Source organism: Anoplophora glabripennis, unplaced genomic scaffold (genome assembly GCF_000390285.2).
Source record: "Anoplophora glabripennis isolate ALB-LARVAE unplaced genomic scaffold, Agla_2.0 scaffold50, whole genome shotgun sequence".
Taxonomy (NCBI): domain Eukaryota; kingdom Metazoa; phylum Arthropoda; class Insecta; order Coleoptera; family Cerambycidae; genus Anoplophora; species Anoplophora glabripennis.
In genome coordinates this window covers 1,062,068-1,080,748 of record NW_019416330.1, presented here as the reverse complement: position 1 = coordinate 1,080,748, position 18,681 = coordinate 1,062,068, and the positions used below count along the sequence as shown (strand labels likewise).

Below are 18,681 nucleotides of genomic sequence, written 5' to 3'. Positions count from 1 at the left end.
TCGGCATTTAACCGATGCGGAAGGAAGTAGGAACCAACTATAGTGTTGTTCAACACACCCAACCATAAGTTACATTGGAATTCATGCTGAAAACTGTGTTTTCTTATCGCCCGTGGATTCTCGTAGGACCAAATATGGTTGTTCTTTTGGTATAAAATTCCCCTTCGAGTAAATGTTGCCTTATCTGTCCACATTACTTTTTGCGTAAACTGATCATCATTCTCTGCTTGGTTTAACATCCAGTCATAAAACACGCGCCTGCATGTCCTGAGGCAATAAATGTTGCACACGCTGGATATGGAACGCGTGGCGTCCATCAGCCCAAAAAGTCCTCCAAATGGAACTTGACGAAATACCTAGCTCATAGCTAGATCTTCTAACACTCGTGGATGGATTTTCATCGAAATGGTTTAAAATAGTATTCGATCTTAATTCGTCCTGTAATGGGGCAAAATGTCCAAATGTCGTTGAAAATGTTTCCTTTGATGGTAGTCTGCGATGAGGAAATCTTATTGCATATTCACGACGAGCCGCCATGGCATTTCCATCATAAAAACCATATATAAAGCATATTCATTGTTCGAAAATATGGACGGCATTATTAAACTTATTTTTATTAGTTTGATCGCTTTATCTAATTGATAATTTATGCAACAATTCGCAAAATAACATTTAAAACATCAAATTAACATTGCTTGACAGCAGCCTCGAAAATTTTTGTTGAGGTTCATTTTAAAGTTTAACGACAGAATCCAGAAACACCCTTCCGAAAAATCAATTTTGCCATGAAACTATAAGAGTTAGGAAATAGGGCCGTATTAATTTTTTTTATAATTTAACACCCTATATTTCGAAAGTGAAGCGCCTCAGGAAAAAAATGTATACTTGATTTTTTTCTTATTTTTTTATGAGGAATATCTCCTTAAAGTTTGTCGACTTAATCCTGAAACACCCTGTATGTATGTGGCATAAAGAGATTAAATATGTACATACATAATTATTATTACAATATTTTTAAAGAAGTAATAATAAAATAAATATATTATTACGACATTTCTAACTACGGAAGGCAAAATACAATACAAACAAAATATAAACTGTCAAAATTTAAAATATCTTCTTACTCTGTCGAATATTTTGATGAATCTGTAGATTTTTATTTTTTTGAGAACTTTATCATTCAAGGGCAAATATCAGAAAATATTCTTAAATTGAAGCGGTGAAAACGCACCATCAATTTTACACGTTGCTATGTAGTACCTACTATAATTCTAACTTTATCTAATGGTATCACCTTTACAAATTGCTAATTTGTACCAAAACTGTAAATAAACAAGATATTTCGATTGGGGCGCCATATTTTTTAAAAAAAGCATTCCTCGTAACTACGCCACTGGGTTAAACTGAGGTTAAAATTTTTTACATGAATGGCATTTAATTCTTTGTATTATAGCACCAGAATTTTGTTTTAATATCTTCATTTGGTCAAAAGATACTCAGAGATATAGGTATATTTTTGAACTTCGAAGACTTGAAGAACTTGAAGAAACGAGGACTTCAGGGGTAAATGTTCATGTAAGGAGATATTCTAAAATGTGAAGGACAAACATATTTGATTACTGGTAAACAACACCTTTTATTCTTTAACAGTCCAATTATATTATACAGGGTGTCCCATTTTAATGTCCCACCCCAAATATCTCGAAACCCGAGCAGAATGAGGAAAAATGTTTTAGACAAAAGTTATAGGGTTTGGAGGGGGACATACGAAGGTGACCTTGAAAATGACCTTGAAGTCGATTTTCAAGGTCAAACGAGGGTCAACTTCGATTTTTCAAATGAAAACCCCAATTTTTTATTGCAGGATCGTATTCTACGGAAAAAAATACAAACTTTTTGCAGGAAACTTTTTTTTCGAAAATGCATTTTTTTCCGAGTTTTTCACGAATTTCGTTCGTCATGTTGTTTGAAGTGTCAGATGGATCCTGGCTGGGATTCATGCATTACTCGCTGCCTGAGTCTTCAATGCTCGAGAGCAGGGCAACGGAACTTATCAAATTATCAAATTTTTTAATTGTTCGGTACGATCCAATAATCAGCATTACCGCGAGAGCGAAGAGACCGAGCGAGAACGTGCCATCGCGCAACTCCCGGGCCCCTACCGCATGTTCGAAGACGCTTGAAGATTACATGAGCAGGGAGCTGCGGCAGGAGAGGCTCGCTACCCCATTTGCCCCTACCGATCGCGCTGCTGCTGGAAAATAGAAAAACAGAAAATAACACAAACTTGACAAATCAAATCAACACACATGAGACTGCTAGAGTTCTCTGAGGAGAGGAACGGGGGCGTGCGTTCCCCTCGATTTTTTGGCAGCAATTTTATCCTTGTCTTGAACTGTTCCTCTCACACCTTTGATTTTATCAGGTGAAAATTGTTTACAGCTATTCAAAATAATAGAGAAACAAACGCGCCCCCTCTTCACTTTGTCCAGACGATCCTTATGTGTGTTAATTCGGAGAGTTGAAATTTCGCTGTTCCGGATTAGTTACACAACCATCGAGTACTAGTGTTTCTAGTGAAATAATACCCCAGTCTGTCCTAGTGGTCAATAGGATCCATCTGACACTTCAAACAACATGACGAACGAAATTCGTGAAAAACTCGGAAACAAATGCATTTTCGAAAAAAAGTTTCCTGCAAAAAGTTTGTATTTTTTTCCGTAGAATACGATCCTACAATAAAAAATAGGGGTTTTCATTTGAAAAATCGAAGTTGACCCTCGTTTGACCTTGAAAATCAACTTCAAGGTCATTTTCAAGGTCACCATCGTATGTCCCCCTCCGAACCCTATAACTTTTGTCTAAAACATTTTTCCTCATTCTGCTCGGGTTTCGAGATATTTGGGGTGGGACATTAAAATGGGACACCCTGTATAGAATGATTTACTTAAGAAAGCTCACAATAAGGGTCTCGAAAACGGTAAGAGAGACAAAATTGCAGTTACAGCTTATCCAAACTCATTTTGTTCATGGGATACGCTGATCAAGAAGAGAATCTGCATTAGGAGTGTCTAAGTCAGGAGACCTTAATACCGGGGCAGGCACCTTCTGTGCAATGTTATGCATAGGTACCGATGTTCACCGTTGGAAGTTTAGGCAGAGAATGAGCTCTGGTACTAGTCTGGTAACGTTGCTAGTGCACACAAGAAACTTGGATAAGATGAATTTGGTCAAGCTGTAAATTTCAAAAATCAGTTTTCTTTATTTTGAATAACTTTTTAACTATAAATATATCAAAGTTTTTCTAGATGATTTATATTTTGTTTTCGACAAAGTCCATTCACATACCTTTATACAGGTGTGGTATATGAATTTTGAAAACGCTGTGTGTAAGAAAAAAATTACTATCGTCAATTAAAGTCTATGGACGAAAACAAAGACTAATGATACTAGTCTACACAAGATATTGATTTACGCAGTAGCTAAAATTTTCAAGTTTCTATTACTTATAATTACGAAGCTATTCAAATTAATGTTTCCATAGAAATCATCATCCCAAAGCATTTGACGTTGCACAACTTTTTTTATAATTCAATAAATTTTATGTCTTGTATTGTTTTCGATTTCCTCGTGATATGTATAGACTTCAATTTTTTTTTCAGAATTCAGGATTTATAAAAGCAGGCATTTGCAGAAGGACGAAACTTTATTGTTTAAAGAAGTACTTAATATCAGGATTACAAAGACCGACTTCGTAATACCTTTTTCAGTGCGTCTTGAAAATGAAGGACACGTTTTTCTTTGTGAAGATGACATTAATAATTCAAATTGTTACTGGATAATGTTAGAAGCTTGGGCTGGTAAAAAATCTGCTTTAAGGAGGTGTAATGCGGGATATATACCCACTGAAAACAAGCGATACCCTAATGAGTCTTGCAGTACATTAAAAGCTGAGTTTGTACGTATAACATATATAAAATTTTGTATGATTTAAACTTAATGTCTAAATCTAAAAATCTTTACAATACCTAAAATTAAAGCTCTTGAAAATCTAGTTTTAAAATAACAATAATTTTTTGTCCAACAGTTGCAGTTTTATATGAGTTTTGCAGATTTGTTTTTAGTGACTAAAATCAAATTCCAATTAGGTACTAGTGACTACATTTTTTCCACTAGAAAAGAAAAAATACAAATTTAAATAAAGAGATATTATATAATTATCTATTTATTACTATTTAGTAGGGTGGCCCAAAAAAAACGAATATTTTTTTTCTTGTCTATTGTGAAAATATGTTAGTTTATCATGTTTTAAGAGCCCCCGCAAAAAATCAGCTCAAAAAAATTTTTTTAGGGATGGCTCAAGATTTTTAAAAACTAAAATCGTCAAAAATTGAAACTTTTTTAATATTTTTTTCGTTATTTTATCATTTTCTAGGTTGCAAAAAATCTCGATTCTGAAAATTTCAAATCGATATTTTAATTTCTAAAGGTCACTCATAATTATTTTAACTTTCAAAGTAGTGACCTAAAATGTTTTCGAGCGACCTCTAAAAATAAATATCAACGAACTAATAATTTATTTTATTGAATCTGATGAACAAAAAAATAGAAATGGGAATAGAAATAAATCACGATACCCTTAAAAAATTTCTCGAGGCAAAATTTACTACCGCACTGTGAGTATCAAATATTTATAATTTTTAAATTTTTTTAAAATTCAAGTGTCGTGATTTATTTCTATTCTCATTTCTATTTTTTTGTTCATCAAATTCAATAAAAAAAAAAATATTAGTTCGTTGATATTTATTTTTAGAAGTCGCTCGAAAACAGGTACACTACTTTGAAAGTTAAAATAATTATGAGTGACCTTTAGAAATTAAAATATCGATTTGAAATTTTCAGAATCAAGATTTTTTTCAACCTAAAAAATTATAAAATAACGAGAAAACAATCCTAAAAAAAATTCAATTTTTGACGATTTTGGAAATTTTTAAAAATCTTGAGCGACCCTTAAAAAAAATTTTTTTGAGCTGATTTTTTGAGGGGGCTCTTAAAACATGATAAACTAATATATTTTCACAAGAGACACGAAAAAAATATTCGTTTTTTTTTTGGGCCACCCTACCATTTAGTATTTATATTAAATCGAAAAGTTGCATTGTGAAAATGAATTCCACTACCAAAGGGAGTTAATTTTCTTTGTGGGGCATCATTCTATTAATATTTGCCATTGTAATCGTCGTGTTCTACAGTAGAAGAGGTCAGCAGAAAGTCAGCAGTAACCGTAAATGTTGTAGTAAAACAGCATGTTGTCATACAAAATTGTTTTCCCAACGTTGATTTTCTGTTGAAGAGAATCTTTGACATATCCTTCAGCTTCCACTTCACTTTTCACTTTTCCAACTTCCAAAACACTCCAAGGTAATGATGTCTCCGTCACAATCTGCTAAGAAAGTAGCTGCTGCTAATTGAATGACCGGTATATGTTCTGGATTTTTTAGAATCGAGAATTTGGCAAGGTTTGTAGGTATTTTCCCGAAAGCGTTAATGCCTACAGATTGAACAGTACATTTTCATTGTTAGTAGTTGAGAAACAGTCGACTGGTTATTGTTTTCTGCAGACGCAACTTATATATTTTCGATACATCTCTATTGGGCTAATGCCAAAATCAGCTTTCAAAATCGTAGACTATTTATTGTGAGATTTTGTGAATCGCAGATGAACCAGTAGAATATCACTCTTTTTTCTTTTTTCGTCACATTTGCATCCACCAGTAACAATGAAAACATCAACCCATCTAAACATTAGACAATAATTAGTAAAACAACTTTTCTGTCTTCTCGGCTTTGAATAATGAACGTTTCTTTAAATTTTAGCTGAGTTAATTCCAAATATGCAGCTGCTGCTTCAATCGCATATTTTCTGGCAGACTCCATCACGTTCATTATTTATGAACAACTATCCATGCCGACCGACCTTGACAACCAAGACATAACTGCTTTAGTTCTTAAAAAATTTATTCAAGTTTGTTTTTGCAAAAAAACTGCAACTGCTGGACATAACATATTCATGTATCACACGTAAAGCTTTGGTTTGTTAGAGCTGTGCGTCACAGACGACATACGCTGTTAGCAGAATCTGTAGCGTTCAACTTTATCGGTTTTGAAGGAGGGTGTTTTGTTAGATTTAGTGCTTGTGATTGTATGCTGATAAGAGCAGACGAAAATATTTATTATTAGTTTGGCAATTTTTTTTTTTTTTTCATGACAATGGCTGAACATTTTTTTGCTGACAATACTCATTGAGAAACAACATGAAAAAGATTTTTTAAATTTAATTAGTTGTCATCAAAATACAAGTGAAGGTCGAATGTTTTCTAACAGACATTTGGAAGGTACGGTATACAATGGGGGATGTTCTCGTACGAGATCGATTAATTCCTCGTCGTCCTCTGGTAAAAACTTGGTTGCCGTTTTAAAATTCGTTAAAAATAAACGCTTTTTAGCACTGTACGCTGTGAGCTCAACTGACGACTGCGTTGAAATCAAATCGGATTTGATTTCGACTGAACCGACGACGCACATAATTTTCTGCCCACCGTGAGTCCACCTTAAGCTTTGGTTTGTTAGAACTGTGCGTCGCAGACGACATACGCGGTTAGCAGAATCTGTAGCGTTTAACTTTATCGGTTTTGAAGGAGGGTGTTTTGTTAGATTTAGTGCTTGTGATTGTATGCTGATAAGTGCAGACGAAAATATTTATTATTATTTTGGCAAATTTTTTATTCATGACAATGGCTGAACATTTTTTGCTGACAATACTTATTGAAAAAGAACATGAAAAAGACCTTTTAAATTCGATTACTTGTCGTCGTCAAAATAAAACTAAAGATCAATGTTTTCTAACAGACGTTTGGAAGAAACGGTATACAATGGGGGATGTTCTCGTAGGAGATCGATTAATTTCTCGTCTTCCTCTTGTTGCCATTTTAAAATTCGTTAAAAATAAACGCTTTTTAGCACTGTACGCTGTGAGCTCAACTGGACGACTGCGTTGAAATCAAATTAAATTGATTGATCGTCTAAAAATCTACGGACATCGCGAACAAAAAGGGCCGGATCTCCGTCGTGCACATACCACATATCCCGTAGCATCTGAAGAGGAAGTTTTTCAAACAATTCTACTAAAAATTGAAAGTAACGCGGCCCATTCAGATGTTCAGGTAGAAAATGCAGCCCAATTAAACGATCGCCATATACTCCTGCCCATACATTGACACCGAATCTCCTCTGAAAGCTATACCGACGAGTAGTATGCAGGTTTTCATCTGACCAAATGTGACTATTATGGTTGCAAAGAAATTAGCTCTCTTTCGCTTTAAATAAAATTTAATATTGAAGTTACAAAACTCCAAGAGTTCAAGTAATTTAAATTTCATTTCATAACCATTTCAATTTCATTACAGAAATAATGACATAAAAAACCAAAACTCACTAGATAAATTATAAAGAGAGGGTGAAATGTATGTAGTATTTAAATATTGACTGTAAGTAATAGAAGATAAAAAACAATCGGACGGAGACAAATAAACAACTCGGTACGTGTTTCCGACCTAGGCTAACCTATATCTAGGTCAATAACCTTCTATCTGACCCACTTTTAATTTGCACGTGTACAATAGTCTAGGAGCCAAAACTTGGTCGCAAAGCCTGAAAGTGGTGAATTTAATTGTTATAAACAAATAAAATGTTTAAATGGCTGTAAAAGTTTTTATTTTTATAGGTAGTAAACGGAACCCTATCTGGCTTCTAGACTAATACGAACTGTAGTAGGATCGTATTAGTTAAAAAATCACAAGAGTTAAAAAGTGCTTATTTTTGCCCAAACTACATAACCTATGTGTTTTCATATCGATTTTAAAGTTTTCGGAATTTTGCAAGTTTTTTGTTAATAACAAATACTGACCATCGATACAGAAAAATGTCATTAAGGTTTTTTGTTCGCAACAACGTAATATAGCGATTAGAAAAGGTTTCATCCTGGCCCCCTCCGTGGTCGGTCCACTCGTTTTTTTGTGCGTCTTTTTAGGGATGCACCGCTCGCCTATTAAAACCACATCATTCATTAAACCAAAAATATTCGGATTCGATGTTCAAAATATTAGGAGCAATTATTAGTATAGTATAGTTTTTAATTTCAAAAATACTATGTGGCTCAAAAAGTTTAAAACACATTCTGCACTCAACTAATTTCTGTTTTAGCATCACACAGAAAAAATGATAAGCGATGAATTTTGGACCCACTTCAAAATATCCGTGAAAAATGGTACTATTTCTGTCAAGAAAAGCAATGAAGAGTCAGAATTATTAAATTTCAATGATGACAATCCCTTTTCACCCAGGCGCATATTTGTTCACAGCAAAAAAAAAGTTGGTCTCTGGAAATTTCACACATGTAAGTTTAAAAAACAAACATTCTTAACATATATTATAAAATCAAAGCTGAAAGAAATTTTTATTCGAAGAATGACAATATGTCGTGGTATTAGCCGTCGCCTCTATCAAGATCAAAAGAAACGACATTTGACTTTTTATGTTCTTATGGGAGCAATACTGAATTTTTGAATTATTGATATTTCTCATTTCGATAATATGTGATATAGTTAACTTTTTTATTGCCGAAACGTAAAATTTTGTATTGACTAAAACTGAAAAAGATTTTCAAATATTCTTATATTTGTTATATTCTCTGTGTAGTAGAGTGTAACTTTGAATGAAGGGGTCATACATATACGAGGCTACCTTTGTACCTATATTGGAGGCTAACTTTGATCTTTAGAAACATACAAGTTTGTTTTCTCAAATTGCGTTGTGAAAACTGAATTTTTTAGTCCCACCGCTGAACAAAGTAAGTTGAATATGCAAAAAAACGTATGGTAATAAAATTTAATGAGTTTCATAGGCGTCCCTAAAAAAATTTTCTGCTAAAGGTCAAAATTATAATTGTATATAATGTGTAGAAAATTTCTATTATATGTTCATTTGGCCAACAACATATTTTAATTATTTTTGTCCTCAAACAATTTTATTATATTGGTGGGAAATTTCGTTTTGTCCCGTTTCAAAAGGCCTCCAAAATGTCATGTTGTGATAATATTAGTAAACAAAATATCCCTCTTATTTTTCCCTTTCGCAATTGTAATATGAATGATTGGTAGAAGGTGCTTATAATAAATTAAAATTACCTGATTCTCACCAAATTCCGCATTGCTGCACTGCACTGCTGGGCAATTTATGAACCACCTGTCATCTGCTGTGATTTATTGCCCAGAAGTCCAATACAACTGTGATCGTTTTCCTTTGCCCGCGCTCGCATTCTTCAACTGAGCGTATACATTTCTATCACCTCCACGTGGTACATACCTTGAAGTTATTGGTTCTTCAATTGACTTTGGAAAAACTATACCTACTTGGGAACCGCGGTATGCATAGTTGTCAAATCTTATAATTTAAGAGAAAGCTGGAAAATTTTTTTAGAAAGCAAATTATTATTGAGAGGTTGTTCGCCAGCAGCCTAAACATCTTAGCATCAAACATAGAAAGTTTAATTCTTTTAAACAAGATAAACTATGAAACTAAATTTTTCATATATCCCCACAGATAAAAATCGCAAGATTGTAAGTCTTGAGGTTTTGGTGACTAGTTTAATCAATCCGTAACAATTCGTGCACTGTATGGTGGTGTTCCATCAAGTTGATACCATTTTACATTCTTTAAGTAAGTCTTCAAACCTACTTCAGAGAAAATTAAAATAAGTCTTACCAGTTTATGATCCATTACGTAAGGTCCTATCAATGTATTGCTGACTAAATATTAATATGATTTTTTTTTTTTTGATAATGAGTATCTCTTGTCAAATAGGGATCTTCATCAAACGAAAAGTATGTTATGAATATTAAACGTTCCAACTCTTGTAAAATCATCGGTCCATTATACACAATTTGAGAAGTTCTTTCTCGTTGCATTTACTCCTAAATTACTCGCAGAATTCTTAACGTCTGGGTAAATCTTCCGATTTCTGAACGTGATATGGATATAATCTGTGACGACGTATTTGGTCATGCTTGTTTTGCCGAATTGAAACAATGATCAAACATTAGTCTGGCTTTCATACAGAACCGCATTTCACATTGTATCCCGTTTTCATTCTCGATTTAATATTGTTGCTATATTGTTTGTTTTGGATTAATTTAACATGTCTGTCACCGATTTGGCTGATAAAGTGGATGAATAAGGAAAGAAATTTAAAACGTACCGCATTTTATTTATAATTTTATAGCTTTTTAGGCTGTTTTAACTTTCCTATGTACTTTACGTAGTGACCGTAGTACAATTCAGCTAAATTAAATCAGTGTCTGAGACATTGACTTAAAAAAAAATCATTACACACTAGGCACAGAAATTGAGGGATATAAAAAAAATCCCAAAATTTTGGGTGATTTTCAAAGAGCTGTAACTTGGAGGGAAATGGTCGTAGAGAGAATAAAAAAAAAGGAAATTGAAGCTCCAGATGTCTAGTTTTCAGATCGGCAGTTTAAAATTTTTTAGCGCCAGGAGTTTTTGAGTAATCATAAGAAAATCAACGGAAAAAAATATAATTTTTTGCTTTTTTAAAGAGGCCTATGGACTTCAAAAATTTTTTTTGGTAATTTCGTCATAAAGCTCTTTTAGATAATTTCATTCTCTTCAATTTGAGCGGTTCCGAAGCCTTGTACGATTATTTGTCGCCGAGTTATCATTTTTTACTTTGGCAATCAATTACTCGGGAAATAATGGTCGTACAGAAAATCCAAGCAGAGTTTTGGAAACTGCAAAGTATTCTCTACAAGTCGTAATTATGGGATTTTGATAAAAGAAATTTTTTCAAAGTGAAAATGTTGGTTAGAAAAAAGTTAAAAAATTGTTTAATTAGGGATATTTGAATAACTTGACATAACCATGAAAATAATGAATAAACTAGGGATATCGACTGTAACTTTTCAACCTCAAAGTGTCCTAAGGAAACCCTGATAATTTCGAAACCATGCGATTTTTTTCCTAGTGCCCGGAATGTTTTAATGTGTCGTTTTGCTGAAAATCAATGTAATAAGTAATTTTTCACTTTTTATTCATTTTTTTAAGTTAAAAAATTTGTTAGCAATAATCCATATTTTCTTCATCAAATGATTGGAATGATTACCAACTGAGTTCTGGTATTGATGGATACGCTTGCCCATACCATAACTGAACCGTCATTAAAAGCCGTAACAGGCCGCGTAAAATTATCGGTATCACGTTCCCCACGACGACGCCAAACGAGAAATCATCTGTCGTTGCCATGGCAATTCCGTTATGGTATGGGCAACCGTATCCATTAATACCAGAACACAGTTGATAATCATTCCCGGAACACTGATTGCCAAAAGGTACACCACCGAAATCCTTGAACCACACGTCCTGCCCATGCGTACAAGCATGAAGAATCGTTTCATTCTCATGCAGGATAATGTTCATCTTCAAGCCGCAAATCGCACGAGAAAGTTTCTTCACGCCAACAATGTGGTAACTCTCAGCCACCCACCTATGAGTCCCGACTTGAATCCCATTGGGCATGATTAGGACATGCTCGGGCGTCCATGACGACGAGATTATCCGCAATTACAAAATCACCATCAATTGACCCAGGCTATTTTACAAACGTGACAAGGAATTACGCAACAAGACATCCGGCATTACATTAATATGCGAGACCGCTTAGAATCAGTTATCAGGAACAGAGGCGGCAATACCCGATATTAAATTGTGATCTACAACGTCAAATCAACAGTTTGTGAAGCTTGTATTAAAAAAAAAAATTGAAACAAATAATTTTTGAAAATAATTTTGTTTTCATTTTTCTTAGAATCATGAACGTTTTTTGATGAAGAAAATATGGATTATTAAAAAACACTTTTAACTTAAAAAAATGAATGAAGAGTGAAAAATTACTTAATACATTGATTTTCAGCAAAACGACAAATTAAAACATTCCGGGCAGTAGGAAGAAAAAAATCTCTGCGTTTTGAAATTATCAGGGTTTCTTTAGGACACTTTGAGGTTGAAAAGTTACAGTCGATATCATTAGTTTATTCATTATTTGCAAAGTTATGTCAAGTTATTCAAATATTTTTTACCTTTCTTCTAACCAACGTTTTCACTTTGAACTTTTTTTATCAAAAACCCATAATTATGACTTGTAAAGAATACTTTGCAGTTTCCAAAACCCTGCTTAGATTTTCTGTACGACCATTATTTCTCGAATAATTGATTGCCAAAGTCAAAAATAATTTTTTTGCTTTGATCGACGAAATTATCTAAAAGAACTTTATGATGAAATTACCAAAAAAATTTTAAAGTACATATGCCTTTTTTAAAAAAGCAAAATTTTACAATTTTTTTCCGTTGAATTTCTTATGATTACTCAAAAACTGCTGACGCTAAAAAAAATTTAAACTGCAGATCTGAAAACTAGACACCTGAAGCTTCAATTTCCTTTTTTATTCTTCCTACGAACATTTCCCTCCAAGTTAAAGCTCTTTGAAAATCACCCAACTTTTTTTAATATCCCTTAATTTCTGTGCCTAGTGTATTAGTATTTTTTAAGTTTTAAAACGGCAAAAATTATTATTTTATTAGCATACATTAGTTTTGCTTACAATAAGTAATGTATTGTCGTGGAACATCGTGTGGAGGAACAGTCGGGTTTTGATTAGCTGCAGATCGTTCGGGCGTTGGCGCATCCGGCTGGGCCGCGCCACGCCGTGTAACTCTACTGGGCACCACAGCGGTAGTATCTCAACATCGTTCTTAAGCATGAATGTCGGATGATGCAACTTAGTCTATAGTAGGATCGTATTCGATGCAAAGTAGAGCAAAAAATTGTCGGCCTTTTATCAAAGAAAAATCGTGTCATCATTTTTAGGAGGCGTAAGATAAATCATTTCAAANTAGCAATAATCCATATTTTCTTCATCAAATGATTGGAATGATTACCAACTGAGTTCTGGTATTGATGGATACGCTTGCCCATACCATAACTGAACCGTCATTAAAAGCCGTAACAGGCCGCGTAAAATTATCGGTATCACGTACCCCACGACGACGCCAAACGAGAGATCATCTGTCGTTGCCATGGCAATTCCGTTATGGTATGGGCAACCGTATCCATTAATACCAGAACACAGTTGATAATCATTCCCGGAACATTGACTGCCGAAAGGTACACCACCTAAATCCTTGAACCACACGTCCTGCCCATGCGTACAAGCATGAAGAATCGTTTCATTCTCATGCAGGATAATGCTCATCTTCAAACCGCAAATCGCACGAGAAAGTTCCTTCACGCCAACAATGTGGTAACTCTCAGCCACCCACGTATGAGTCCCGACTTGAACTCCATTGGGCATATTTAGGACATGCTCGGGCGTCCATGACGACGAGATTATCCGCAATTACAAAATCACCATCAATTGGCCCAGGCTCTTTTACAAACGTGACAAGGAATTACACAACAAAACATCAGGCGGTGCATTAATATGCGAGACCGCTTAGAATCAGTTATCAGGAACAGAGGCGGCAATACCCGATATTAAATTGTGATCTGCAACGTCAAATGAACCGTTTGTGAAGCTTGTATTAAAAAAAAATTTGAAACAAATAATTTGTGAAAATAATTTTGTTTTCATTTTTTTTAGAATCATGAACGTTTTTTGATGAAGAAAATATGGATTATTAAAAAACACTTTTTAACTTAAAAAAATGAATGAAGACTGAAAAATTACTTATTACATTGATTTTCAGCAAAACGACAAATTAAAACATTCCGGGCAGTAGGAAGAAAAAAATCTCAGCGTTTTGAAATTATCAGGGTTTCTTTAGGACACTTTGCGGTTGAAAAGTTACAGTCGATATCATTAGTTTATTTCATTATTTGCAAAGTTATGTCAAGTTATTCAAATATCCTTAATCATGAAATTTTTTACATTTCTTCTAACCAACGTTTTGACTTTGAATTTTTTTTATCAAAAACCCATAATTATGACTTGTAAAAAATACTTTGCAGTTTCCAAAACCCTGCTTAGATTTTCTGTACGACCATTATTTCTCGAATAATTGATTGCCAAAGTCAAAAATGATTTTTTTGCTTTGATCGACGAAATTATCTAAAAGAACTTTATGATGAAATTACCAAAAAAATGTTTAAAGTCCATAGGCCTTTTTTAAAAAAGCAAAATTTTACAATTTTTTTCCGTTGAATTTCTTATGATTACTCAAAAACTGCTGACGCTAAAAAAATTTAAACTGCAGATCTGAAAACTGGACACCTGAAGCTTCAATTTCCTTTTTTATTCTTCCTACGAACATTTCGCTCCAAGTTAAAGCTCTCTGAAAATCACCCAACTTTTTTTTAATATCCCTTAATTTCTGTGCCTAGTGTATTAGTATTTTTTTAGTTTTAGCTGGGCCGCGCCACGCCGTGTAACTCTACTGGGCACCACAGCGGTAGTATCTCAACATCGTTCTTAAGCATGAATGTCGGATGATGCAACTTAGTCTATAGTAGGATCGTATTCGATGCAAAGTAGAGCAAAAAATTGTCGGCCTTTTATCAAAGGAAAATCGTGTCATCATTTTTAGGAGGCGTAAGATAAATCATTTCAAATTTAAAATGAAATTCAATGTAAAATCTGAAATACCGCTGCATACGCACTGTGTTCTGGTAGTAGCTGTAGTCGCCCAGGTGCATCGAGTGTACGAACTGGTCGGTTATACGTCAAATACTAACCTGGCGAGCTTTGCCGTCAATTAGAGAGCGCTTCCAAAAAACAAGTAAACAACAGTGGCGCGTACAGAGGTAAAATGTAGTACATATGTGGAATTTAGGAAACAAATTGGATTTATAATAAATTACATTTAAAATAAATAGTTTCTGAGAATAAAGGAATTTTTGTAGGAACAAGGGTGCCAGACCTGAACTGATCCCCTCGTCCCTTCATAATGTATAAAGAAATTATTCAATTTGTAAAGCCCTTAAAAGCGTACTTCATTGGTTCCCTTGACAGGCAATGATTTATTACTTTGCATCGAATATGATCCTACTATAGGAGCCAGATAGGATTTCGTGGCCAATCAGAGTTCCACGGCTGCAAACAACTTATTCCTAAGTATTTTGACCTCCTGAATCCAAAAAACTTGGTCGCAAAGCCTGAAAGTGGTCAGTTTAATTGTTATTAACAAATTAAATGATTAAATGGCTGTAAAAAGTTTATTTTTTATAACTAGTACAATTTTTTAAGCGTCAATAGTTACGTTTTCTCATAACATATACTTTTTTGAAAATTAAAAAAAGGTTAACGTTAATCAAAGTTATTGCGAATTTAGTGCAAATATCTTACATTTTCCGTCTCCGCGTGCACCTATTTTACCACATCTCTGGTTCTATTGGACGAATTGAGACGCATGATATCTCATTTTCAAGTTTGAACTTTATTTTACAAGACAGGTAAGTTCCATTAATTAATTTTTTTATTTAACAATTAATGGCAGCTTAGAAAGTTATGAATTTTCAACGACATTGCTGGTTATATTTGTTTATAAGGCTTTTTTATTATTCTTTCGATGAAAAGCCAAAAAAGTTACCGGATATTGTTCCTCGCATCCTAACAATCACTTCATACCTTATAGTTATTAGTTTTTTTTTATCAAAATCCGCGAAGAGACGCGCGTACGTCAAGAGCGATATACGCACGCTCGATCGAAAACTCGGAGTGCAAGTGCCTTATATACTTATATGTTTTTGATGTTAATCTATTTATTAAACAAGAATTACAAACACCATTCAGCTTTGCAAGGAGATCCTACAAACTATTTGGTCAATTTTGGAAAAGGTAAAATGTAATTCATTGTAAATTTCATCGGCAACGCATTAATAAAATTAATCGTAGTTTAAATATTTAAAAATGTGATGTTTCATTTTATAGATTATTCAGAAACCACTATCAAAGCAAATAATAAAATAAACAACAAGGAGAATTTTTAGTTAAAGTCATACAGAAAGGTACCTGTAAGAAGTTTGATGATGAGTATGGTCTTATCGCCATTCAAAATTCCCTTTAATAGAAGAGTTGCCTCCTACAAATGCGTCAATACAATTGCACATTTTAAGGTGTATATAATTATACAGTTTACAATCAGGTAAACTGTTTAAATAGCCACGTTGCAAAGTTAGACCCACACATGTTCGGCTGGATAGATGATAGAGATATGCTTGCTCCAAAAATAATACAAATATTGCTTCCTCCACCAAATAAACTTATCACTAATTGCACATGCAAAGTATGCTCTAGAAGATCATCTGTTTTTATGGCTGCAGAAATTAAATGTTGCTCATTTTGCTATTGCCAAAGGTAAGGCACCTGCAAAAAATGTCTATAATGAGCCCATTATTAAATAGAAATTAATTAATTAAAATATTTAAACAATTGTTGTTATTATTTAAGTAAATCTTATAAATATCAGTAATTAAATCAATTGTTAATTGAATTTTTATTATTTAGTCTTTGTCACTTTTTAATAATAAAAGTTTATAACACTAGAGCTCTTGCAATCTGAACTTTCGATCCAGCGCGCGTACATCGCTCTCGACGTACATCGTTCACGAGTTTTGATAAAGAAACACTTTATAACTATAAGGCATGAAATGATTGTTATTATGCGAGGAACAATATACGGTAACTTTTTTTGGCTTTTCATCCAATTTGAATAAAAAAAAGCCTTATAAACAAATATAACCAGCATTTTCCTTAAAATTTCACAACTTTCAAAGCTGCCATTAATTGTTAACTATTAATGCATAAAAAAATGTACTAGCTATAAAAATAAACTTTTTACAGCCTTTTAAACAATTAATTTGTTAATAACAATTAAATTAACCCCTTTCAGGCTTTGAGACCAAGTTTTTTGGATTCAGGAGGTCAAAATACTTAAGAATAAGTTGTTTGCAGCCGTGACACTCTGATTGGCCACGAAACCCAATCTGGCTCCTAGACTAACTTGGTCTGGCTCCATTTTTACCTGCGGTACTAGGATGTTAGTCATCGGCTTGCCGATAAGAGGATTTCCAGTCTGTAGCTCTTTCTCCATTGATGACGAGTTCATGGGTAGCTTTTGAAGATGGATCCATATTTTGTGCTTTTAGAGTTGAAAGTTTGAGGGTTTCAATTGACCCTTTGGATTATTTTTCAATATGTTTATTATTAGCACTACGAGTCTGCGACTCTGTGTGTGTGTTTCACTATCTTTATGTGTGGTGGCTAGGCTAGTAAAGTTTATATTTGAGTTCTCCGTAGAGCACCTACAAGTTTGAGGAGATTTGTTCACTGCGCCTTGTAGGAGGGCTAGTATTCGGCAGCTTTAGAGCTGGGTACTCCTGAAAGTCTTCGCCGTAAGTAGGACGGACCTAGGCGGGTAACTTGAGGAGCTAAGTGAGTTATAAACTCGTTTGGTGATTTCATTATGAGAGAATCTAACTCGAATATTTCTAAGAAAATATTTATTTTTTGCGATTATTAATAATACAATAAATGTAGGTAATAATATGTATTATAATAATAATAATATATAGTCTGACAAAGTCTGGTCAGGTATCTGTATAGTGGTTATATTTCTATTGATGGATCGAACTTCCCGACCATTTCCGAACCTCTGTGGCATGACATACTTCTGGAGTGGCTTCTATCTTTGTAGTAGTTATTGTGTTTCCGTTAGGTTTGAATTTCGTAGAATTCGGAGAATTTTTGACCTCCGAAATTCGAACTCGGAACGGCTTCGTCGCCTTTATTTCGCGCCGTTGAAAAGTGTGGTGAAAATTTCCCATTCCCGCGCCGCGTCGTTCTAGGAATCTCTGCTGATGGCATCGTCCTTCATCAACATTGACTGTCGTAATTGAACCGATTTGTTGCTGCTCGGAGCGGTTTTGGACGCGTAAACGGGATTTTGGAAAGTGATTTGAAAATTTCCTCTCGCGCGCCGTGCACTTTGCATCGCCGCGCTAGCGCTCAGGGTCCTTCGGGACATCGTTCTCGGCTCTCGCTACGGTTGCATGGACGGTTCTTTCCTGCTTCTGGAGTTGTGGTGAGGGTAGCAAAGCTACAGCACTTAGACCCCATTGGACCCCTTGTACTTCCTCCCATTAGGAGATCAGTCCACCTGAGCCGCTAACCAGCATATTACAGTGAAAAAGGTGGAGACGTTGCTCAGAGAGATCTCTCTAATATAGGCCATTGAAGGCCAGCGTTCTCCTAACATGGACTCTCTTGTTGACGAGACGGCAGTGCATTCACATAGTACATGCAATACCGTCTCTTCTTCCTGTTCACAACCCCTACAAAGAGATGTTTCACACTCCCCCATATTGTAAAGGTGTTTCCTTAGCCAACAGTGTCCAGTTTGAATACCTGTCACCAGGCGAAGATTTGACCTAGACATAGCCAGGTATTTTTTGGCTGTGTCTTTGCTAGGATACACTAAAAGCTCCTTAGCGAAGTGACAGCTAATCGTTTCATCCCACCGTTTCATGAATTCTTTGTGGGAGTTTTCCTTAAT

General features: G+C 34.4%; 1 protein-coding gene across 1 annotated transcript in view; it reads left to right on the top strand.

Annotated features, from left to right (window-relative positions):
• Window positions 1-18,681, top strand: part of LOC108914350 (receptor-type tyrosine-protein phosphatase mu-like) — a 121,684-nt gene that overhangs the window by 15,174 nt on the left and 87,829 nt on the right. The window contains exons 4-5 of the mRNA XM_023454122.1: window positions 3,663-3,958; window positions 8,263-8,455. Coding sequence (XP_023309890.1) covers window positions 3,663-3,958; window positions 8,263-8,455 — 489 coding nt within the window. The remainder of the gene's footprint in view (window positions 1-3,662; window positions 3,959-8,262; window positions 8,456-18,681) is intronic.